Genomic DNA, 25,339 nt, shown 5'->3' with positions numbered 1-25,339 from the left:
CCCCGGGCAAGCGCCCATCAACCCCCATGCAGTAAGACAAGCCCTGCCCGGCAGAATTCCCCACTGAGTCACCCTCGGCGGAGGAGAGCTCAGCCTCGCCGCCCCGCCGCTCTCCGAAAGCAGCTCCCCCCCCACACACACCGCTCCCCCGAGAGAGGCGGGGCCTCCCTTCTCGTCACCCAGTTGGAATGCGTGACCGGCGGCAGCGGACCAATCCGCGGCCAAGTCGGGGCTTGATATATGGGCTCTGCGGGGCTGGGAGCAGGCAGGCATCCAATTGGTGAAGCGGCGGCTGGACAGCGCCTGTGGACCAGCTGCAGTTTTTTAGTTTTTGCGCGAACGCCGCGGAGCGCCCGGGAAGGCTGGTAAGTGCCGGGTTTGCGCCTGAGTGGGGGGGTCCGCTTTGAAGGGGAAGGAAGGGCTCGGGGCGGCTTCCCGTTCGCTGCCCTCCCGGGGAGAAACGCCACAAGCAGCCCCCCTCCCCCAAATCCTTGGGCGCTTGGGCTTAAATAAAAGGGGGTCGTTTTCGCTCGCCTTTTTCCCAGCGCGATCTCGCCTTTCGGACCTGCTGCGACGTGGATGGAGGGGAAAAGATGCGCGGGTTCCTGCTTGCAAAAGGAGCTCCAAGCGCCTCTAAAGTTTAAGCTTCTCTCCGCCGCCGAAGGGACAGGGAAGCATTTGCAGACAGAGCCGTTTTGCATCGGGGGGATCCCCCCCCCAACGCCCGCACCATTAGAACTCGCGACTCTGGGCGGGGGGGCAGGAGGAATAGCAATAGCACTTAAGACTTACATACCGCTTTACAGCCTTTGCTAAGCCAGAGGTCTCCAACCTTGGCAACTTTCAGCCTGGCGGACTTCAACTCCCAGAATCCCCCAGCCAGCAAAGCTGGCTGGGGGATTCTGGGAGTTGAAGTCCGCCAGGCTGAAAGTTGCTAAGGTTGGAGACCTCTGCTCTAAGCGATTTTACACAGTCTTGCCTCTGGCTCCCAGCAATCTGGGTCCTCGTTTTACCCACCTCCGAAGGCTGGAAGGCTGAGTCGAGCTTGGTGAGATTTGAACTCCAGAAAGTGGGCAGAATTAGCCTGCAATATTGCATTCTAAGCATTGTGCCAGGGAGGGAGGGAAGAAGGAAGGAAGGGCAATAACAATAGCACTTAGACTTATATATACTGTTTCCTACTGCTTTTACAGAGGGCGGTTTACAGAGTCAGCATCTTGGCCCCCAACAATCCCTGCACTTCAGAATCCTTCCGGAGTTGGGCGAAGCTGCCGCTCCATTTCTCCTAATGTCAGCCAAATTTCCTTCCACCCCATCACTCCTGTGCTCTTGCATGCCAGTTTCTCTCCAGGCAGGGCCATCGTCGTCGTTTTGCACTTGTGCTCCCCACCCATGGCCGGCATCCTCCTTTGCATCTCTGCCGATCCTTGGATGTTAATCTGTGCAGGGAAATCGCCGGATTTGCTTGCTTGCTTGCTTGCCCAGTGTCGTCCTGGCGCCAAGGAAACCCCCCCCCCCCCCGATTCTCCTCTTGAATCTTACTACCTTTGCAGCCCATCCGGACCGCTGCAACCCTTCATGCAGCTGCCTCTTTGTGGCTTGGAGAAATCCCTTAAGTGCGCTTTTGTCACCCGTCCAACCTGCAGCCGTTTGCGCCAGGTGCAGGGAAACCAGAAAAAAAAAACGCCTCCGGAGGAGAGAGACTCCCTCGCTGCAGAGAATCCCAGCTTGCCTGGGAAGTCATGAGACACACGGGCTTCCCAAAATTGCCCCGGGGACAAACTGCCTCCCAAGCGCCTGAGAAACTTTTTTAAAAGGGACCTGAGAGTTAGGGACTTGCTAATACAAGTCCTTCTCTGAGCTGGCTGAGCTGGCTGCCTGCCTGAAGCACCCTTTTAATCTATATATTAATCTATAATTTAACCTGCTTGCATGCACAAAGGAATAGAGATAGAATAGAATATATATCAGTGTCCTTCCTGTCAAAGACTACTTCAGCTTCAATTGCAACAATACACGGGCACACAATAGATTTAAGCTTAATGTTAACCGCTCCAATCTTGATTGCAGAAAATATGACTTCAGTAACAGAGTTGTTAATGCCTGGAATACACTACCTGACTCTGTGGTCTCTTCCCAAAATCCCCAAATCTTCAACCAAAAACTGTCTACTATTGACCTCACCCTATTGCTAAGAGGTCTATAAGGGGTGTGCATAAGAGCACAAGAGTGCCTACTGTTCCTGTCCTATTATTTCCTTTCTTTATATTCAATTAATTTAGTTATTACATACTCATACTTATATATATTGTATAGTTATTTCATGCTTACACTCATATATACTGTGTGACAAAATAAATAAATAAATAAAATAGAGATATAGAGCTATTGGTCAATTGGTCCTTTTGGCCAAGGGCAAGTCCTCCCAAGTGTCTCTGGAATTGGAGACAACTGCAAGGGCTGAGAGGGAACTCTTTAGGAATTGCACTGATTCAATAGCAACATGAGTTAAGAGTTTGACTGGAGAAGGTAAAAAGATGTGATCTGATTAGGATCTTAATGTCATTAGAAAGACTGTAGACTGTAGAGCAGGGGTCTCCAACCTTGGCAACTTTAAGACTTGTGGACTTCAACTCCCAGGTTAAATTCTGGGAGTAGAAGTCCACAAGTCTTAAAGTTGCCAAGGTGGAAGACCACTGCTGTAGAGTATTTGAAACTTGGGGATGGATAGATTGGCCTCTGTGGCTCAGACTGCTAATGCAGTCTGTTATTAACAGCAGCTGCCTGCAATTACTGCAGGTTCTAGTCCCACCAGGCCGAAGGTTGACTCAGCCTTCCATCCTTTATAAGGTAGGTAAAATGAGGACCCAGATTGTTGGGGGCAATAAGTTGACTTTGTATATAAATATACAAATAGAATGAAGACTATTGCTAACATAGTGTAAGCCACCCTGAGTCTTCGGAGAAGGGCGGGATATAAATGCAAAAAAAATAAAAATAAAATTAAATAAATAAATAAATAAATAATAGATATATCCCATTAATGGGGGATGGGTTGATCTCAGATTTGCAGAATCGATTAGATCCCCCAATAGTGCAGGGACAGGCCACGCATGGGACTCCAGAGGCTGGTATACTAAGACTCCCAGCAACCTCGAGCTGCAGTCGAGCATCATATATAGTCCATGTCCTTGGCAGGTGAAAGTAATTTAGGCAGGTACACATCTTCTAAGGATGAAGAGTTGAAGTACCTTGGAAGCCCTTGCTGTGCCAAATTTTCCTGATCTTCATCTTTCAGCAGCTTAAAAAAGGTATTACTAATTATTACTACTACAGCGGTTGAAACCTCTTATTAACCTCTTGTAAATCATTCAGAGATCTGCAAACAGATTATATTATTCCTGATGATCCTGAGTCAGAATGGATAAACTAAATAGGCACATCTGTTCTTGCCAGAATAGCACAATTTGATCTGATGTGTCTTTGAATTCTTTTTTTCTTAAAAGCTCCCTGCTGCAGTGAGGCCGAAGTAAGGCTTCCAGATTGCTATGCCATCAGTTCTACATTTGCTTACTCAAAGGTGGGGTTTACATTCAAGCGAATGCGCAGAAAATTGGAGCCTTAAACTGCAGCTCTACACAATTTACTGGGGTTTACTTCTGAGTAAATAGGCTTAGGATTCTGTCTAAAGCAGGGGTCTCCAACCATGGCCACTTTAAGCCTGGAGGATTTCAACTCCTAGAATTCCCCAGCCAGCTTAAAATAGGTTTATGAGAGTCAGCAGTTTCTTCACATACAGTTTGTTCCCTATTTTATTTTATTTTATTTTCTTGTTGAAGTAATTTTGCAAATTTGTGAAACAACCTGAAGTGAGTGGGTTGAAATGGGTCGTTAAGTTCAACAATCTTTTATCCTGTTTCCTTTTCACTTTTCCACGAAAGAACTTCCTGAATCAGGAAAGTGGTGGTTTCTCACCTAATTTAGCAACAAAATGTAACACCTAATTGAACTGGTACTTTGATCTCTACATGCTGGGTGATGAAATAGCCACAGGAGCTGTAAAGATCAGATCATCGCTTGGGGAAATTAAGGTCTTAGTATCAATGGAGCAAGAATCTGTAATTCTGTTCATGCACACATTCTTACTTCAAAACGTTTGCATGGCAAAAGCTTTATAAAGATACCGTCCACTTTCTAGTCTTTAATATACAGGAAAAATATGGATTTCAAGATTTATGGGAGAAAATAAATATTGCCCCTCAAACCTATAAAAAAGTATTTTGATTACTTATAAATAACCAGTTAACACATTGTAGTATTTTGTGATTGCGGATATTGTTAACTTTGGTAATATGCAGATCTTTCTCCCATTGTCATCTTGGTATAAACAGATTTTGCAGGTTTTTAAAAACCTTCAGAAATTTGCAAAAAAAATGTGGATCAGGAGCACTTAGTGAATTGATTACAGTGTTGTTTTACTATTGCTGCACGATGATTTTGCTACATTTTGTGCTGTAGAGAGATTAAAATCTGAAAAACATATTAAATCATGCAAAGGTGTCATTCAATATTCTTGCAGGATATTGATGAAGCAAGAGTAAGACTTATATGTTATGAATATCCCTAGGGGGAAAAACCATGTGAGATTGTGTACTTGTTTCTATTTCCTCCTGAACAAACAGGTTTCTTATCCTAGAATTTCTTCCTTACAGTATAATAATGCTGAGAGTAAAATATAACTAGCCCAAACTTTCCCTAACTTTAGGAATATAAGTAAGGATAGTTGGCACCTTCCCAAATCCCTTTTGCCAATCAACCCTGCTTCCAGGATGTGAAGCTGGTCATTATTGTCTGGAAGGTTTTATTTAATATTTGCAGAACTGCTCTGTTTGGCACAACCATCCAGCAGCAAGGACCATCTCAACTTTGCTGATAGCCCACACCTAGAATACTGCATCCAGTTTTGGTCACCACACTATAAAAAAGATGTGGAGACTCTAGAAGTGCAGAGTGCAGAGAAGAGCAACCAGGATGATTAGGGGACTGGAGGCTAAAACAGATGATGAATAGTTGTAGAAACTGGGCATGGCTGGTTAGTGAAGAGAAAGACCAGGGGAGACATGATAGCTGTCTTCCAATATTTGAGGGACTACCACAGAGGAAAGGGTCGAGATATTTTCCAAAGCACCTGAAGGCCAGACAAGGAACAATGGATGGAAACTGAACAAGGAGAGATTCAACCTGGGACATTTTCTGACAGTGAGAGCAATCAACCAAGGGAACAGAAGTTGCCTTCAGAAGTTGTGGGAGCTTCATCATTGGAGGCTTTCAAGAAGAGACTGGACTACCATCTGTCAGAAATGGTGCAGGGGCTCCTGCTTGGTGGGGGTTGGACTAGATGACCTACAAGATCCCTTCCATCTCTGTTAATCTGTAAATTATTAACTGGAAGTAAATCTGAGGGATAAAACCAGAGATTCAGTTAGTAGTCTGGCATCAGCTTCCTTGCCCTAACATAGAGATTAGACATGGTATGTTTTTAAAAAGTCACCTTGGTGGTCACAGTGGAGTTACTAAGGCTCGAAATGGACCGTCATCTGGGCTTTTTAGCCACATCTTGTCTATTAGGCATCCCTCATTGTAAATTTAGACTAGGGGTCTCCATCCTTGGTCCCTTTAAGACTTGTGGACTTCAACTCCCAGAGTCCCTCAGCCAGCAAAGCTGGCTGAGGAACTCCGGGAGTTGAAGTCCACAAGTCTTAAAGGGACTAAGGTTGGAGACCCCTGGTTTAGACCATCAGCTGCCACTCTTGGTTTAGCAGGAAATGTGATTGGAACCACATGTTCCCAATACAGAGACCTACTTGAGTACCATACAATATTTAGGACAATATTTGGAGCTTAGGAGAGTTTTAAAGAAACTGAGGGCAACGGGTATAAGATCTTCCATATTATAACTCCGTTTATTTGCTGTCCACCTTGATGCGAGCCAATGTTTTGTTTTATTTTGCTGTTTTTAGCAGGATTTTTTTTTCCTTTGGGGCCTTTGGTTACATAATTTGTATGTTTGCTTATGAGGTATGTTTGGTTTAGATCAGAGTTCTCCAACCTTGGCAACTTTAAGCCTGGTGGACTTCAACTCCCAGAATTCCCCAGCCAGCTTTGCTGGCTAGGGAATTCTGGGAGTTGAAATCCACCAGGCTTAAAATTGCCAAAGTTGGAGACACCTCTGGTTTAGATTACATCTTGGAGGATGAGCCACGGTGGCGCAGTGGTTAGAGTGCAGTACTGCAGGCTACTTCTGTTGCCTGCCAGCTGCCTGCAATTTAGCAGTTCAAATCTCACCAGGCTCAAGGCTGACTCAGCCTTCCATCCTTCCATCCTTCCGAGGTCAATAAAATGAGGACCCAGATTGTTGGGGGCAAGAGGCTGAACTCTGTAAACTGCTTAGAGAGGGCTGTAAAGCGCTGTAAAATGGTATATAAGTCTTAAGTGTTATTGCTAGCTTGTTTTTTGTTTGGGCGTCCAGTGAGAGAGAAGTGAAAACAGAAGATTCAGTGAGGAAATTTCATAAAGAATGATATGTTGGCGTGCTTCCCTTAATGATACTTATTCCTATCCATTCTCTAATTCGCGTTGAAGTTCAAAATGGATACAGAGAAAAGCCGTTATGAGTCAACCACTCCATCGGTCCCCAAAACTGGGAACGGAGACAAAAGGGTTTAGCCAAGGGTTGCCTCAAATGACAGGTTTATTCTTTTCCTTTTTTTCAGAGTCCAGCAAAAAGAAGAAGCAAAGTCACTGAAAATAGGAACCTGTTGCTTCACGAGATGAATCCACTAGCCATCCTCTTTGTCATGCTGAGCGCATTCTTCGCAGAGATGGGAGCTTCGGTACGTTGTGCAACCCTCCAGTGGTACAACTGACAATGTCTGGGACTTACTTCCATTTTTGAGCATAAATATGGAGCTTCCACTCCTACCCATGATCCAAATTTATTTTTAGCCCTTTTTTCTTCCTTTCCTTGTGGCTTTTCACTTGTAAACGTAGACAACGTTTTGTTTGGGTGATGCGTTAGTGAGTTGGCACTTGTAACTGAGCTAAGCATGTTATAGGTTTATTCTGAAGCAGTAAGTGACTTCATTGTGGTCCCTGCCCCTCCTGGTCCTTTGTTACTCCTTCTCTTTCTGTACTCTGCATTGTTTCCCAAATACTGGACTGTTTTTTAGGCTTTTTATTCTTCTGGCCTTCCTTTCTTAGGCCTTTGACCTGCACTTTGTAGAGCAGCTTAGATAACATCTTGCTGCTAACAGCAGGGTTGGTAAAATATATTCAAGTCAGTTGCTGTGATGGTTTGATTGAAGTTCTACCAATATATCAAAACAAGCTAAGCTTTAATTATATCTTTGTAGCTGCCATATAAGGGAACATGGTGGCTCAGTGGATAAGACGGTGAGCTTGTCGATCGAAAGGTTGGCAGTTCAGCGGTTCGAATCCCTAGTGCCACATAACGGGGTGAACTCCCGTTACTTGTCCCAGCTTCTGCCAACCTAGCAGTTTGAAAGCACGTAAAATATGCAAGTAGGAAAATAGGGACTATCTTTGGTGGGAAGGGAACAGTGTTCTGTGCGCCTTTGGCGTTGAGTCTCCACATGACCATGGAGATGTCTTCGGACAGCGCTGGCTCTTCGGCTTTGAAACGAAGATGAGCACCGCCCCCTAGAGTCAGGAACGACTAGCACATATGTGCGAGGGGAACCTTTACCTTTGCCTTTTTAGCTGCCATATTTCCTTTTAAAAAAAAAACATATCCTTGGGATTAGTAGCTCATCTAATCCCTATAAGGATATAGGACACATTTTTATATAATAAAATGAAAGCAATAACAAGAGAAAACGTGGAATAATTGAACAACGTTAGATTGCAGTCTAAGACAAATGTGTATTATTTACTAGAAATATATAAGTTGATTGAATGTAATAATTATGATTAACTTCAATAGTTTTATTTGTATTAGAATGTATGACACCCAGATGTCACACTGTTAAAGCGTTGATTTGATACATTTATAAAAAATAAAAAACTTGGGGGGAAAAAGGATATAGGACAGGGCTGTCAACCACGCGGCATGTGGCCCGGATGCGTCACACTCTGGCCATGCCCACACCCGGTTTAGCAAAGGGGGGAAAAGTCCCGGGACGTCACGTGATGCTGCCGTGACGATGTGAGTTTGACATCCCTGATATAGGAGAAACCTCTAGGTCCTGGGTGGGTGGGTGGGGGGCAATTAATATCCACAAGGGGCAACACGAGAAACTGGAACTGTTCTGGAGGGTTGAACCAACAGGGCTGGGAAAATGCATGCATGGACGTACGCAAATTGAAAAAAATAATAATAACAGTTGCCTTCATAATAAAAGCAATTTCCATGGGCTGGACAGGGAGATCCAGAAGTGGCCTGGGGATTGTAAAATGCCCAGCTTTGCTCTACATGTGTTCACAAAATTATTTTAGTAATTGGACATCATTGTAGATGCATTTGTGAATGCTGCCTACAGTTTTCTGCTGTGTCTTTCTTGGGGTCTCCAACCTTGGCAACTTTAAGACTTGTGGACTTCAACTCCCAGAATTCCTCAGCCAGCTTTGCTTTGCTGGCTGAGAAACTCTAGGAGTTGAAGTCCACAAGTCTTAAAGTTGCTAAGGTTGGAGACCCCTGTTTTAAGAGACCATAGCTTTCCTTTCGAGCGGAGAACTGTACCAACCTTTCGTAAGGAGCTACATTTAATCAAACCAATTTTAATTTATTACATGTCTTAAATACAGTTTAATTTGATCTCTCCATCAGTAGGCAGTCATTTTTTTTCTTTTTACATTAATAATGCAGTTGGGGAAATCAATGTTTGGAGGAGCATATATGCTAACATCTACTAGTAACTCTTCCTGAATTATTCTCACTGGAGAAAATAAATGGGATCCAGAGTTTTTTAGTCCTGGATCAAATAAGAAAATAGCTGTTAATAGGTTAATCCATGTGTGTGTGTATTTATAGATGTTCTTCTGTTTTAGACTTACCATTGGCAGAGACAACAGAAGCTGCCAAGGAAAATTAAACATGACTACAAAGGTAATAATAATTTTTCTCCTTTTTGTTAACCGTTAAAGACCGCTAGGGTTTGGTCAAGTAGCAAATTACAAATTGCCACCACGTGTTTTGGTCCTTAACCTCTAAGGAGCAGCAATTTTCAGGGCGGGGGGGGCGGGGAGAGAGCAGTTTGGGTCCACTAAATCAGGGGTGTCAAACTCAATGTGGCTGAGGGCCACATCAGGGTTGTGTTTGAACTTGGGGGGTGGTGTGGCTGGGGTGGACGTGGCCAATTCTATATCCTGCAGCCCGCACATGGCCCTCCCGAGCTCCGTTTTCACTGGCAGAGGCACCGCAGGCCAGTCCTTTGCTGTTTCCAGCCCCATGGGGCAGATCTAAGCATCCTGTGGACTGGATCTGGCCTGCGGGCCTTGAGTTGAACACCCCTGCACTAAATCCATAGTGTACATAACACATACTACATATTATCAGATAAAAAAATATTGAATAGCATATGAGTAAATTTAGGAAATATTTTGTATTAGATATATTTCTGAAGGAGAGGGGAATTGAGAGTGTGATTATGTGTGGGGTGACTAGAGATTATAATTTAGGAATTATTTTGGATTATGATTGTTAGTTTTGATACCCTGCATTTTGTTCTGGGAAGTCGGGGTGGGGGGTGGGGGGTGAGGGGGAGGGGAATTGGGGGGTTGAGGGTAGAGGGTAGAGGATGGAGTGATGGTTAATGTACAGGGATTATTGAAGATGTATAAATATAATTAATGTAGGGTCGGGTCTGCCCAGTTACCATTTTAGAACGATGGGGAGGGAGAAAAGAGGAGAGAGTAGGAGGTAGGAAAGAGGAGAAGAGGAAGAAAGAGGGGTAGAAGAGGGAGAAGGAAGGTGGAGGGAGGAGAGGATGTAGATAAGAGAAGGAGACGAAGGTCTGGAAAGTAGAAGAAGGTAGAAGAGGGGGTGGTGACTGGGCAAGCCCAACTAATTATATATAACTGTACATTGGATGAGCTGTTTGATATGATTGTAAAAATAAAACTTTTTAATGAAAAAAAAAACACATACTACATATTTATGTTTTAATGAAACGTAGTTTTTTTCCAATATCTGATTAACAGGTTGTGGCTGTTTGAATGGAGGAACTTGCTTGACTTATGGTCTGTTTTCTCGAATTAAGTCCTGCGTGTGTCCTGAAGGGTATAACGGAGATCACTGTGAGATAGGTACTTCACAATACTTTTTTTTTTTTTCATTTTTTCAGCTGGGGAACTGGTTGGGTAAGATAATCTGGCATTCAGATTCACATCTTTGTACTTTCCCACAGCCCTGCTTCAACCTCCTCCGTTGTTGCAAAAGCCTCTTGTGGCTGGAGGAGGCTGTTACAATGACCTAAATGGAGGAAATTGAAGCTTCCTTGTGTGGTTTCCGAAATCAGCATTCCTCTCTCAGTCATGACTCAGTGTTGACTCTTTCCTTTCTTCCAGATGTTGAAACCAGATGTTATACTGGGGATGGCACTGACTACAGAGGGACTGAGTCAGAGAACGAGAATGGGGAAACATGTCTCTCTTGGGACTCCCATTTTCTCAAAAGGTGGCCCTACAGTGCACACATGGAAAATTCGCTGGAGCTTGGCTTAGGCAGACACAACCATTGCAGGTAATAATGTTAGTATATAATCTATTTCCCTTTGCAACCAGGGTTGTGTTTCCCGCCTTCCCATCTATACATTTGGATGGGGCCTTCTGATGTTTTGCACGAATAAAAGCAATGATGCAGATTCTGCAACTCTGGTGCCAGATGACATATTCGTCTCAAACGTTTGAAGAACTCATTTTTCCCCCTTCTTTGACATAAGTCTCTTAAGGTGGCCAAATACAAGGCTAACTTTGTTTCTATCAGCTAAATAAAAGAACTTTTGGCTGTGGCAATATGCCATCAATCAAAGGTTCTTTTTCAGAAAGTTCAAGAATCGTCTTCTTTTGTCAAATAATTATATGAAGTTCTTGCAGGATTCTGTAAGGAATCTTTAATACGAATCTGAGAGGTCATTTTTGATCTTTCCGAGTGTTCATCCTTATGAAGATGTTTTATGGTTTTCTAGGAATCCTAATGGCAGTTCTAAGCCATGGTGTTATGTTCGGAAGGGATATCGCACTTCTGTGACACCTTGTGACGTACCCATGTGTCAAAATGGTAAGTTGTTATATGGATAATGATGAGACCCAAAATTGGAGACTGAAGAGATGTTAATTACTGTACATTCACATGAAGTCAACTTGCCATGTCATATTTGAAATCTGCAGTTTTGGAAACTTGGCCCAAGAGTGGGCTAAGAGGAACAAGAGGCTCCTTAACAGGGGAAGGACTACGGTGTTGCATGTAGGGAGGAAAAATGGGGACCACAGGTAGAAGATAGTGGATTTGTAATTTGGAAATGTTACATCACAAAAGGACGTGATGAGGTCATAGACACAAAGCGGAGCCCGAGAGCATCAGCTGCTAGAAGGGCTAATGCAGTTCTAGACTGCATTAGAAAAAGCACTGTAGCAAGAATGTGGGTGTCTATTTCCTTCTACTTTGCACTGGTGAGACTATTATGACACCTGGACTATTGTGTAATAATTTTGGATGCAATATTTTGCAGAAGAAAATGCCAGAGTAGAACAGGCTCAAAAGAGTCTGCTGTCAGGGTTCTGACCGATGCCCTAATTAAATCATGAGCCTTGAGCCAAGCTTCCAAAGAAATCCATTTATTTATTAGGAGCTTCATGTCGGCACGTTCCAAGTGAAGCCAACTCTGACCTCACTTAATTCATGCCCTGGCTCTGACCCTATACCCTCCTCCCCCCCCAAGATGTGTCATTAGACACATTCCCCAACGAAGCAATTCTGCGGGTTGTAGAAGTCCCTCCGGCCACTGTGGGTCTCCGTGGAGATGGCCTTGACATAGTGATGGCTGGAATGTGCTTTTGTTTTGACTGAAGTGCAATTCCCTCTCTGCAGTTGCAAGGCTTAGTTCCCCATCCCCTGCCTATGGCAACTCAAGAGGAATGCTTCGCGAGTTGACATGTGACAAATACGGTATGGGAGCTGGATGGCATGCTACACATGAGGGCAGGCAGAAGAAACTTAGGCTAGTCAGTCTGGAGAAAAGATAAATAAGGAAAAGATGAGAGATCCAACCTAGAACTTAGAAAAGACTTCTTAACAGTGAGAATAATCAACCAGTAGAACGTCTTGGCTTCAGAAGTTGTGGGTGCTCCATTACTGGAGGTTTCCAAGAAGAGAGTGGGCAGCCATTTGTCTGAAATGGTATAGGGTCTCCTGCTTGAGTAGAGGTTTGGACTAGAAGACTTCCAAAGTCCCTTCCAACCCTATTATTCTATGTTCTATGATGTCTAGCACTTAATAAAAGAGTACCAAGAAAGTCAGGAGTTATTTTCTGTAGCACAAAAATAGGACCATCAATAATGGGCATAAATTGCAGCTACCTAGAGCAGGGGTCTCCAACCTTGGCAACTTTAAGCCTGGCGGACTTCAACTCCCAGAATCCCAGCAAAGCTGGCTGGGGAATTCTGGGAGTTGAAGTCCACCAGGCTTAAAGTTGCCACGGTTGGAGACCCCTGCTCTAGACTGTGAAAAGATTTGTACAACAGTGAAACAATGAAGGTTGCAAGTTCCCCATCACCAGAGATTTTTAAAGGAAAAACTGGAGAATCATCCAAGAATGGTTTAACTGGTTTTCCAGCAGATTGAAGGAAGTAGACTAGATTACAGTATCATCCTGATTGCTTCTACAATTCTACAAATGATTCAGTAGAAAAACAGCATTACAAAAAAATGTCTGAGGAAAAATGTATATACTTATGAAAGTAATGCACTAAAACAGGGATCTCCAACCTTGACAACTTTTAAGACTTGTGGACTTCAACTCCCAGAGTTCCTCAGACAGCAAAGCTGTCTGAGGAATTCTGGGAATTGAAGTCCACAAGTCTTAAAGTTGCCAAGGTTGGAGATCCCTGCACTAAAATGCATTATATTAAGAACTTTTATTTATATATTATATTTGGTGGGCAAAAATGCAATAAAAATGTATACATTTAGAAAAATGCAACAAAAAAGCAGTAGGTTACAATGTGAACTTTTAAATATTATTAAATGTGATGAATCCAACTTGACATATTCACGAAAATAGCTGAGTATGTGAAAAACAAAGCAAAAAAAAAAAGATAAATTTGTCCCACTTAAAATCAAAATACGTTATATTACAGAGGATACGTTATATTATGAGAACCAGAAAGACCTGTTCGACAACTGCTTTTTAAAAACGTTTGTAAGATGTTCTAATGTAGTGCAGAGGTGATGGATGTCTCAGGGCGGTCCATTTTTAAGTGTTTTTCAGAAGCTTAAAGTGTTCCCAGAGTGAGAGGGAGACTTTCTCCATAGCTTATCCATTGTCCAGAGAGTTTCTCTTTGCCAAGCCTCTTTTAGACCATTTTAGCCCTTTTTAACCCAATTTGCAAGTCTGGACAACAGGAGATACCTCGATTTATCTAGAAGAGAGGTTGCAAATAATGGACCTTCAGGTGATCTTTACCTGGAGCTCCTACAACCTCAACAGGAGTATTCCAGTTGTAAAGTAGCTGGAGAGGCATTGATAATTGAGCTCTTAGGTGCCCAGGAAGGGCAATTGTATTGCTTCAGGTGTTTTCAGGTTCAGACATCTTTGCTCCCTTTTGTGTCTTCTCAATTTCTGAAAGGTACAAAAACACTTGTAAAAAGACACTCCTATTTCAACTTCCTTCCCTATCTCACCTGCTAGTTTCCTTCGCTAATATGCAAGGGTTTGGAGGTGGGGTGGGGGGGGTTTGGTGGAGGCAGAACGAAAGTCCCTTCTCATTTCATAGTCTAAAATCATACAGACCAGGGGAAGGTTTTTTTGCTGAAGTTTGGTTGGCTTTGGTTGGTTTGGTTTAGTAAAAATAAGCCATTTTAGAGGAAATTTCCCATGACAGAGAATCTAGTGTTTTGTGTGTAATGTGATGAGGGCTTGCCTGTTGTCATTGGAGCAAACCTTTGAGGAAGGTGTTGTTGTTTTCTTTTGTCTCATAGGCAGGACGTGCGGCCAGAGGAACTTAAGCAAGAACTTCAAGATTGTGGGTGGGCAGACGGCCCCTATTGAATCCCAGCCTTGGATAGCCACCATCTTCCACTCCAGAGGAAATCAGTTTTTTTGTGGTGGCAGCCTCATTGACCCCTGCTGGGTCCTTACAGCAGCACATTGCTTCTCGGACACGTATGTACCCCACCCAAACATCCTTTGCCTCGTCTTCATTGCTAAGTCAATTGTCTGGACAGTGTCAGCTTCTATAGCAGTAAAAGGAGGGTGGTCATCTGATTGATATAAAGTAATCTCCCAGGCTTATGCAGAAGTAATTGTTGTTAGTTGCGAAGTCATGTCCGACCCATCACAACGTTCCTCCAGGCCTTCCTGTCCTCTACCATCCCTCCAAATCCATTTAAGCTCATGCCGACTGCTTCAGTGACTCCATCCAGCCATCTCGTTCTCTGACGTCCCCTTCTTCTTTTGCCCTCAATCGTTCCCAGCATTAGCCTCCTCTTCAGTGAGTCCTTCCTTCTCATTAGGTGGCCAAAGTATTTCAGTTTCATCTTCAGGATCTGGCCTTCTAAAGAGCAGTCAGGGTTGATCTCCTCTAGGACTGACTGGTTTGATTCCGTTGCAGTCCAAGGACTCGCAAGAGTCTTCTCCAGCACCAGAGTTCAAAGGCCTCAATTCTTTGGTACTCTTATGGCGCTCTTAAGAAAGGCTTATATGAAACTATTATAAGCCTTTCTTATGCTCCAACCTTCACAGCCATACATTGCAACTGGGAAAACCAGAGCCTTGACTATACACACTTTTGTTGGCAGGGTGATGTCTCTGCTTTTTAGTACACTGTCTAGTTTTGCCATAGCTTTCCTCTCCAGGAGCAAGCGTCTTTTAATTTCTTGGCTGCAGTCCCCATCTGCGGTGATCTTGGAGCCCAGGAAAATAAAATCTGTCACTACCTCCATTTCTTCACCATCTATCTGCCAGCAATAGAGATGGCCGGATGCCATGGTCTTAGTTTTCTTAATGTTGAATTTCAGGCCAACTTTTGCACTCTCCTCCTTCACCCGCATCAAGAGGCTCTTTAGTTCCTTTTCTAAATTGCAGAAGTAATTACCTTAATAAAATGTAAAGGTAAAGGTTCCCCTCGCACATATGTGCTAGTCGTTCCCGACTCTAGGGGGCGGTGCTCATCTCCATTTCAAAGCCGAAGAGCCAGCACTGTCTGAAGACGTCTCCACGGTCATGTGGCCGGCATGACTAAACACCAAAGGCGCACAGGACGCTGTTACCTTCCCACCAAAGGTGGTCCCTATTTTTCTACTTGCATTTTTTACATGTTTTTGAACTGCTAGGTTGGCAGATGCTGGGACAAATAACAGGAGCTCATCCCGTTACAAAGCACTAGGGATTTGAACTGCTGAACTGCCGACCTTTTGATCAACAAGCTCAGCGTCTTAGCCACTGAACCACCACATCCCTTTAATAAAATTAGGAAAGAACTATTCTCCTAAAAATAGATTTGCAACCACATCTTATGTTGTTAATTCTGTATTGAATTGAAAGCGAAGTCTTCTTCAAGCTGAGTTCAGTTTCTGACAACCACTTAGCAACTGCGTGGGAAGTGATTTGTTCTTATCTTCTTCTGAGGATGTTTTCCTAGTCCCTAATTTGATTTTTGTCCTGGAGCTTCCTCTGATCTCAATTCCATAGAATAATCTGGCTGAACTTGCTCTGTTTCAGAGCCCAGATGGGGTCAGGTGCTCTTCTACCCTCCTTGAATTGGCAGCCCCAGTCCCGCTCTCTATCCCAGGGGTCTCCAACCTTGGCAACTTTAAGACTTGTGGACTTCAACAGTTGTCCACAAATCTTAAAGCTGCCAAGGTTGGAGACCCCTGCTCTATCCTGTTCCCATGCCTCTGTTCCCAATTAATGTCAGTGTTCCAGGTTAAACAAAAAACCAAGAAAACCAAACATATTTTGTGCCCCTTGAGGTTGACTTTGGATGGAGATGGAAAAATTGGGCAAAGACCACTTTAAACACAAGAACAACTAGAAATGACTTAGCTCTTTCTCTTTGAGCTGCATTTTAAGAAACGCTTTTGTGTCTGTACAAAGAATATAACGAGTCAAATAATTGTAAAGGTTTGACAAGTAAACAACAGAATGAAATTGCTTGGTGGAAATTCTCTCTGAAATTTACAGCTGTATCCTATTTGCCTTTTTTTTTTTAGTGGCTCCGATACATCCAGGTTCATAGTTAGGCTGGGGAGGTCTGCAACAAATGCCAGCAATCCAAACGATCAAGAATTTAGGGTCGAGAGGCTTATCATTCACGAGGCATTTTCAAAACAAACTAGAGATTATAACAACGATATCGGTAAGAGACCATTTGCATTGTCTTCCTATCCAGCACGAAACTTTCTGATTTGATTCTCATGATTCTGATGTAAGGTCCCAAAATGAGTCATTTGAGTCACCAGAATGCCAAATAGAGAGACTCAAGAAGAGGCTTGGAAAAATATCAGCTTTAATTTGTACAAAGGGGAGCTGGGTAGACCATACCACTACATACAGACAAAGAGCATGCAGTGAAAGGCCACACCTTGGGGAAAGTATGGCGTCCTTTTATACCTTCAGAGGCATTAGTGTAGTACCCAATTCTAGCCCATGCCTTCCTTTGGCAGTGCAGCAAGGAACAGGGTGGCTGAGTGCTTAGCAACAGAGAGGTTGGGAGCTTAGCAACACAGGTACCAGGCTCAGAGTTTTACACAAAAACAAGATAACAGAAGTGAGATCAATGGTAGGAGCAAATGGCAGAGGCAATTTCAATTCTTACAGGAGCAAAGCAATTCTTGCAGAACTGAAATAGCAAATTATTATTATATCCCAGTATTTCTACCTATTCTATTATTATGTCCCTCGGCTGAAATACAATATGGGGGAGGGTTGGTGGTGGTAACCACAAATAACAGTTTGGAAAAAGTGTGAATACAAATCAACTCTTCTACTTTTCTCCAAACCAAAGAGGTGATTATTCACTAGCAATATTTTTGAGAATATTAACATTAATATTAGTATAGTCAAACATTGTGAGAACCAGAAATGCCATCTCTCCTTTTTCTGGAAAGAGTTCATGTGTAGAAAGTTAAAGAGATCCGTTTAATATTTAAAGAGACTAGAGTTAGACAGAGACCAACCATTCAGGGTTAATTTGACTGCTATCGTAGCTCTGGTTTGTGATCTGTGTGCACGAACTTTGATTTCACAGTTCAGTTAGATATAAATGAGGGAAGAATGTTGTTGCACATGTATCTAATTCTAAATTTGCCTATACTTAGCATAGGGCTACTGAAGTAAATGAGATTTAAGTTAACAGACGTCCCATTGGTTTCATTGCATTACGTACGAATGCAGATAATTTGAGTCCAGTGTGACTGAATTTTTTTCATCAGAATAAATAATTGAAGGGAACTTTGTACAGTTTTGCTATATTCATTTTTTCCCCCTTCTCTCTTCTTTTAGCCCTAATAAAGATCAGGTCCTCTTCTGGCCAATGTGCGAAAGAGTCGGCCATTGTCAAAACCATCTGTTTGCCCTCGGAGAATTTAATGCTGAGAGACCGTTCCCACTGTGAAGTTTCTGGCTATGGAAAACAACAGAAAAGTAAGTGCGTGTTTTTTCCCTTCCTTCAGGCATCTCAAGAGTATGGAAAAAACAGACACAATGATGGCGACCAGGGTATGGTTGAAGCGCCACCTATTTTTATACGTGATGCATGAGAAATAGGTGGAGCTTTGATCGAGTGATTATGGCCCCTATTTTGACTGCCTGGACCGTATCTGCAGTTCCATCCTTGCAAAGCCTCAAATTTGTGAAGAACAGATTCTGCAGATGTGGTTGGAACATGGGCTACAAGCAAGGGTTGGGCGGGAATGTGGGAATCCTCATTCCCTTCTGTTTTCTCTGAAGTAAAAAACTTCACATCCATTTTGTCCCACACCGGTTTTATCTGTTTTATCTACAGCAGCCATTTACTACTCACGAGTACTGAAATCAGCTAGTGTACAACTAATACCCCAGGCCACGTGTAAAAGATACTACGAGAGTCACAAGGTGACCGAGAACATGCTCTGCGCTTCAGACTCGGAGTGGAAGTCTGACTCATGCAGCGTAAGTTTGTTTTGGGGACATTTATACATTTGGTAACTACAGAATACTCTGGTGTGAAACGGGTTACGCAGAGTAGACTTGTAATACGTTAAGCTTGCCTAATCTGGGATGGGTGGAACATAATGTCGCAATATATCGTCAGAACTCAACTATTGCTTAGCACAGTGGGTAGACCCAGTCAACACGTTAAGCCACAATAGGGTTTCTTTGTCTGGATAGTTCAGGTCGTTCTTGACTTTCAACTGTTTCTTAGTGACCATTTGAAGTTACAGTGGCACTGAAGAAAGTGACATGACCGTTTTTCACACAACTGTCGCAGCATCTCCACGGTCATACATTCAAAATTCGGATGCTTGGCAACTGCATGTATTTATGAGGGTTACAGCATCCTAGGTTCATGTGATACACCTTTTACGACTTTCTGGTAAGCAAAATATACAAATAGAATGAGACTATTGCCTTATACACTGTAAGCCGCCCTGAGTCTTCGGAGAAGGGCGGGGTATAAATGTAAACAAAACAAAAAAAAAGTCAGTGGGGAAGCCAAATTTGCTTAGGAACCGTGTTACTAACTTAACCACTCCAGTTGATTCACTTAGCAACTGTGGCAAGAAAGCTCGTAAAATGAGGGAAAATTCACTTAACCACTGTCTTATTGAGCAATGGAAATTTTGGGCTCAGTTGTGGTCATAAGTCGAGACAATGGCATAGTCTCAGTCTTTAGCTGAGATTTGCTAAACAGCCTTAACACTGAGTGTGTTGGTTGAAGGTCATACATGGACAGGAGTGTGCGTGCAGAAACTTTTCATCAGGGAAATGTCAGGTTCCAAGTAACACCCCCAATGAAAGAAAACTCCAAGGCAAGAAGTTCCTCAAAGTTCCATTTTATTAGAGATGTCATATTGGCGCATCTGGGAAAACCTGAATCTGAAAGCTTCCAGGTTTTTCCCACCCAGAAGAAAGTCCAAGTCCCTGCCCAGCACCCGCATGTCCATCACATGGCCCAATCAATGCACCGTCCCAACTGGAGATGCCTCCCAGCCACGCCACTCCAGGTGCAGGGCAGGGTGTCCTTGACTCTCAAGGAAAGAATGTTATTATGTCTAGATATCTCTCCAACTCCATACAATCTCCGCTCCCAGTTTCCCACAACACTAAATGTGGCAGCCCTGAAGATCCAAAGTAAAAGATGGCTTCCAGGACTGACAGGAATATGTTCTGCCCCTCCACTCTTTACTTCCTTGTTTAAACATGAGACAAAGTTGGCATGCTGCAAAACCAAGCGGCATCCTCGAGCATTAATTGTTCTTTCCATGGTGTCACTCATTCTCATAAGCCTGCTTGCAAAACAGAAATGGTAGGAGGCCGCAGAATGATGCTTGGTTAAAAATGCCCAGGAAGAAGCAAGGGGGCAAGAGGGGACTAGAGGCCCCATGCCAGCTGGCTTCTCGTACATTGTTTTGTGACTGGGCCTCTGAGCTGGGCAGCTGTGACTTGTAAGACTCAAGTTCCCTCTGCTGTGGTTTCTGTTGGGCTGGTCTTTCCCTTGGATCTCAGGGATCTGGTAAAGATAAGATCCTTGATGTGTTAGGGCTGAAGCTGCCACTGCTTCTTCCTGTCCCTGGAGAAAACTGCCACTGTTCTGACCCTGCTCCCAAACACGACAAACCCACTGTAGTTAAATCAATGATTTCTTTATTAGGTGTGCCAGCAGCCCCAGCAAAATGTTTCTCTCTCACACACAGCAGGCTAACCCATCTGTCCGGCAGGGAGATGAATAGTTGTCTGCCACACCTATTCATCTCCGTCCCCTGCCTTTTATCCCCAGAGCTAGGGTGAGGCTTCACTTGCAGCCGTGGTTCTTCCGTCCCAAGGACCGGCCCATAGATTTCCACTGCTCTCCTCTGCCTTCTGCACAACTGTGCGTCAGGCACTGGACCCAGCTGTTCCTCCTCTTCCTCATCAGCCACCTCCAGACCTGGGGACTGTTGACTCTCCCATCTGAGGGCTGATGGACAGCCCAGGCTCCGTGTTGTGGCTCCCGCCCCCAAACCTGGCCCCATGCCCGAAAGTGCCTTGGAGCCGGGCCTGCTGCCAGAAAGTGATTTGGACAGTGAGGGGGAAGGGCCATCAGGACTTACCTCGGAAGCACCAGCCTCCCTGGCTCAGCTCTAGGAACCAGAAGCAGGCCAGGTGAAAGAGATAACGAGGCCTCCTTCCCCTGACTCTTTCCCCCCCAGGCCACACCTGCAGACCCAGCTGAATCCTAGGCTTCGTAGGCAGGAGAGAAGGGAACAACAGAAGCAGGGAAGGAGCAGGCCTAGGAAGTGCTGAGTCATGGAGCCACACCCCACAGGATATAAAAGGCAGCGAGAGCTGCTGCGTCTCTTTGTAACAGGCAAATCCACTGATTGACTAGAGCTGAAGGTTGTGACTCACCTACGTCTTGGCACCTAACGAGGGCTCTCAGCAGACGCTGGCTCTTTTGCTGCCAGAGCTGATAAGAACTGGCTAATTAAGCCATCGTTCGGACGGAGGCGAAGAGGACATAACACTCCGCCTGTATCTCTGATAGTTACATTCCCTCCTCCCCCTTGGAGCGCTCAGATTGTCTTGATGCTGACCCTGATTCCCATGCTGCCGCCGCCTCTGATTTGGCTGCTGGAGGGGCCGGCGGCCAACAGGCCACAACAAAGTCACTGCTGTGACCACAAGAGACCACAATTGAAATTGTACTTTCAAATGATGCTACCTTCCCTTGCTGATAACCTTCCGTCTTGCTTGGTTTTTCCAGGGAGATTCAGGTGGTCCCCTCACCTGCATGTCCAACAGCAGGATGGTTCTCTATGGGATCGTCAGCTGGGGAGATGGCTGTGCAAAGGAAGGGAAGCCCGGCGTGTACACCAGAGTCAGCAGATACATCCCTTGGATTGACTCCAACATGAATAGAATCCACTTCAGAAGTTTCTACCCTCCGAAATGAAAGGGGATGGAGCCTTTTTCCTTTGCTTGGTGTTAGCCATGATGTCAGACACATGGAATTTGAGCCAAGTCTTTGCAGGTGTTGAAATGCCAAGCCCAGCAGTTGGAGTTGATGGTTCTTTTTCAAGGACTTGTTTGTTAAAGTTTGGGCAATTTCTCTTTGGAGAGAGAGAGATACTCAGCCCATGGTTGGGAACAATACAAAAACTATCCCATACCAAACCACCCTACTTAACTCTTAAATAGGACATTTAAGTGGGATTTAAATCACGTCCCACAGAAGAGTTGGCGTTATACAATCTTAGTGATTTTTTTAAAAAAAAGATTTTAGTAAGGTTTTAAAATCGATAATTAATTTACTAACAGCTAACACTGTTGTACAGAAATGTACAATTTGATATTTTAAAATATTGCAGTATTAATTTGAATGAAATTTAAAAAACTTTTAACTGGGATTGCACAGGTTGATATTTGCTATGTTTAGCTGTCTTTTTAACTGCCTTTTAAAAAAAAAATTGAAAATGCAATCTGACACAATATTGAGGTAAAAATACATCATTCCTCAGTACTTATTGACATTCCAGTTTCTATGAAAACAATAGTGTAGATACAACAATACATTAAAAAAATTACTCTGGTTGTGTTTTACATGTGAACCAGTCTTGGCACTTGTTCGTTAGTATCTTCCCAACTATGTTGGAGATAAAACAAGGTTTTAAGCAAATGATCCATTTTAGGGCCCACCTGAGAATATTTTTTTATTCTCAGGTTTTTGTGCCATATACAATTTGAAATAATTGCAATGTAGTAAAAAATGTTGGGAATACCTATGTGCTACTGATGACATTTATTAAAACTCCAAGATTAGAGTCTTCATTATTTCTCTAAGCAAGCAGGCCCTTCTTTTTTAAAATAGTAGAAAGTTTTTAGGTCCGTGGAGAACTTTGGCTAGGGCATTTGTGCTCAGTAAGTCAGGAAGCAGAATGTCTAAAGAATTTTTTAAAAAAATGAAGGCAGGAACATAATCCATAAGAAAGTGCTTCCGTTGAAATTAATTGGAGCTATGGTTGATAAATGATTTTGAACTTCTCAAACTATTTCTGGTATTACTTTTGTTTTAAAAGGTCAGAAATGCATTAGACATTTTGTTTAAAAGCCTTAGGAAGCAAGTGTTAGAACATTTCTGAAATTATAATGTTCAGAGTTACATTTCCCTGCTATAAATTCACGAGATAAAGAGTGTTGTATTCAGTGTGGTTAAATCATCATTGTACTTCAGCATCCTCCATCTTGGTCTTCTAGAAACTTCTGTGGACCCTTGGTCCCTCTCTTAATGACAGATCTGACTGTAATTGTTTAGCAGAAAAGTGGCTACAATTTAGTACGGTCAAATTCCACCAATGTTCAATAGCACAAGGCACAAGAGAAAAACATTTAACTTCATTAAGCTAAAGAGCGAAACAGCCCTTGAAGACAGGAGTTGACATGGAATGTTGGAAATTTAATGGGATGCTCAGAATTCTTTGATAAAATTATGAGCCATAGCAAAATGATGTAAGTTGGTAATGCAGATTCGTCTACAGTTTTAAGTTCAAATGTATTCTCAGGGGTAATTCCATAAATGTCCCAATTTTCAAATGTATCTACCATCTCTTCTGACTATTGAATATAACCTGAACAAGGTTGGAATTTGATCAACACAAGTAGTCACATAAAATGTTGTTTAACTCAGGGGTCTCCCACCTTGGCAATTTTAAGACTTGTGGGCTGCAACTCCCAGAATTCCTCAGTCAGCAAAGCTGGCTGAGGAATTCTGGGAATTGCAGTCCACAAGTTTTAAAGTTGCCAGGGTTGAAGGCCCCTGGTTTAATGTATAGTTTGGCAATTTACTTGTTTTCTGTGACTCATATATAGTATTAGCTTTTTATAATATTCTTTTATTGAATGAACTGATAATTTGTAATGGGGGCTGGTACCCTTCCTTGTTATTTAATATTTTTACTTTATTTAACTTATTGTTAATATATATTACAGGTTTGAACAACCAATAAATTTCCCTGTTAATAAGACAGATGTTGGTGTTGTCTTTGGGGTGCTCTTCTGGTAGGATCAAGCTATTCCACCAGCAGAGGGGAGCAATGATTCCCCCACCGGAAGTGATCAAAGAAAGAGGGATGGGTGGGAACAGAAAACCAAGAAAGATCAGAAACCTAATAAGGAGTTTGCAATGAGAAAAGAAAGACTTCCCTGCTAATTCTCCACTAATATTTAAGATGTGGCACATTCACAGCAATGAATTCACAGCAATTAACTATACATTAATGATCTTTGTGACCATATCTCAAGTAATTGTATTCTCTTTGCTGATGATGTCAAACTATTTAACATCACAGACAATACTTCTATCATTCAAAATGACCTTGATCATCTAACCGCTTGGTCTAAAAATTGGCAGCTCCAAATTTCAACCAGCAAATGCTCAGTCTTACATATAGGAAAAAAGAACCCAAAAACTAAGTACATACTAGATGGACATTATCTTACAGATGACCCCCATCCCGTTAAAGACCTTGGAGTTTTCATGTCAAATGATCTAAGTGCCAAAGCCCACTGCAATTACATAGCAAAAAAAGCTCTAAGAGTTGTAAACTTAATCTTGCGTAGTTTCTTTTCCAAAAACACCACACTATTAACCAGAGCATATAAAACATTTGCTAGACCAATTCTAGAATACAGCTCGCCTGTTTGGAACCCTCACCACATCTCTGACATCAATACAATTGAACGTGTCCAGAAATATTTTACAAGAAGAGTTCTCCATTCCTCTGAAAACAACAGAATACCCTATCCCACCAGACTTGAAATCCTAGGCTTAGAAAACTTGGAACTCCGTCGCCTTCGACAAGACCTAAGTTTAACTCACAGAATCATCTATTGTAATGTCCTTCCGGTTAAAGACTACTTCAGCTTTAATTGCAATAATACTAGAGCAACTAATAGATTTAAACTTAATGTCAACCGCTTTAATCTAGATTGCAGAAAATATGACTTCTGTAACAGAATCATCAGTGCTTGGAACACTTTACCTGACTCTGTGGTCTCTTCCCATAATCCTAAAAGCTTTATCCAAAAACTTTCTACTATTGACCTCACCCCATTCCTAAGAGGACCATAAGGGGCGTGCATAAGCGCATAAACGTGCCTACCGTTCCTGTCCTATTGTTTTCTTTTCTTCTTTCTATATATATGCTTATACCTCCTTATATTTACCCATATATGTTTATATACTATATAATCTTTTGTATGATTGCTACATATATTGTGACAAAATAAATAAATAAAAATAAAATAAATAAATAAATAATGCCGAAGAGAGAACCCTTTCTATTACTCATATTAATCACAATTGATGGTGTTACTTGATCATACGACTCTTCAATAGGATTAACGATTTCCGTATTTCTTAAACTTCAAGTTAGCCATCATTTTATGACAATGTTCCTTTTTCCATCAGACGCGGCAGTTTGGCCTTCGTCCATCTGGGGGAGACAAAGTATAATTTGCAGTAATAACTTGGGTGTCCATCTCCTTTGTGCGGGCCGGAGTTTAGCGACAGTTTTCAAATATGATTTTGGTTGGCCACATTCAGGCAAAAAATACTTGCAGGGATCTTAAACGCAGCCATCTTAGACAAATTCCAGTCTAAAGTATAAGACGCACAAACCCTGGTTTATTAGGCTAACGGAGGACTTCCGTGAAAACTTCTCATAAAGGGACATTTTCAGGGGAGATACCTATGACAAGGTTGAGGCTTTGATCAAACACTCAGGGACATCATTTTTATTTTTATTTATTTTTATTTTGTCACAACAATATATGTAGGTATCATACAAAAAGATTATATAGTATATAAACACATATATGAGTAAATATAAGGAGGTATAAGCATATATATATATATATATATATAT

The 25,339-nt window shown here is 42.7% G+C and overlaps 1 protein-coding gene across 2 annotated transcripts; it reads left to right on the top strand.

Annotated features, from left to right (window-relative positions):
• Positions 1-206: 206 nt before the first annotated feature.
• Positions 207-23,437, top strand: PLAU (plasminogen activator, urokinase). Of its 2 annotated transcripts, none has more exons than XM_058188789.1 (11): positions 207-365; positions 6,774-6,893; positions 9,067-9,124; positions 10,219-10,323; positions 10,585-10,759; positions 11,205-11,296; positions 14,216-14,399; positions 16,448-16,593; positions 17,739-17,879; positions 18,241-18,386; positions 21,181-23,437. In XM_058188789.1, exons 2-11 carry the CDS (start codon positions 6,831-6,833, stop codon positions 21,367-21,369), a joined length of 1,299 nt encoding a protein of 432 aa, XP_058044772.1. In that variant the 5' UTR covers positions 207-365; positions 6,774-6,830; the 3' UTR covers positions 21,370-23,437. The 2 variants fall into 2 exon arrangements, with proteins under 2 accessions (XP_058044772.1, XP_058044773.1); XM_058188790.1 differs by lacking the exon at positions 207-365 and adding an exon at positions 2,356-3,311.
• Positions 23,438-25,339: the final 1,902 nt, after the last annotated feature.

The sequence above is a fragment of the Ahaetulla prasina genome, chromosome 6, assembly GCF_028640845.1.
Source record: "Ahaetulla prasina isolate Xishuangbanna chromosome 6, ASM2864084v1, whole genome shotgun sequence".
In the NCBI taxonomy this organism is placed as follows: domain Eukaryota; kingdom Metazoa; phylum Chordata; class Lepidosauria; order Squamata; family Colubridae; genus Ahaetulla; species Ahaetulla prasina.
This window is presented reverse-complemented; position numbering and strand designations above follow the sequence as displayed.

Coding starts and splice junctions, on each gene's coding strand:
- PLAU (XM_058188789.1), top strand. CDS start 6,831: ATGAATCCACTAGCCATCCTCTTTGTCATGCTGAGCGCATTCTTCGCA. Junction 11,297..14,215: donor CGTACCCATGTGTCAAAATG/GTAAGTTGTTAT, acceptor TTTGTCTCATAG/GCAGGACGTGCGGCCAGAGG. Junction 17,880..18,240: donor CTATGGAAAACAACAGAAAA/GTAAGTGCGTGT, acceptor TTTTATCTACAG/CAGCCATTTACTACTCACGA.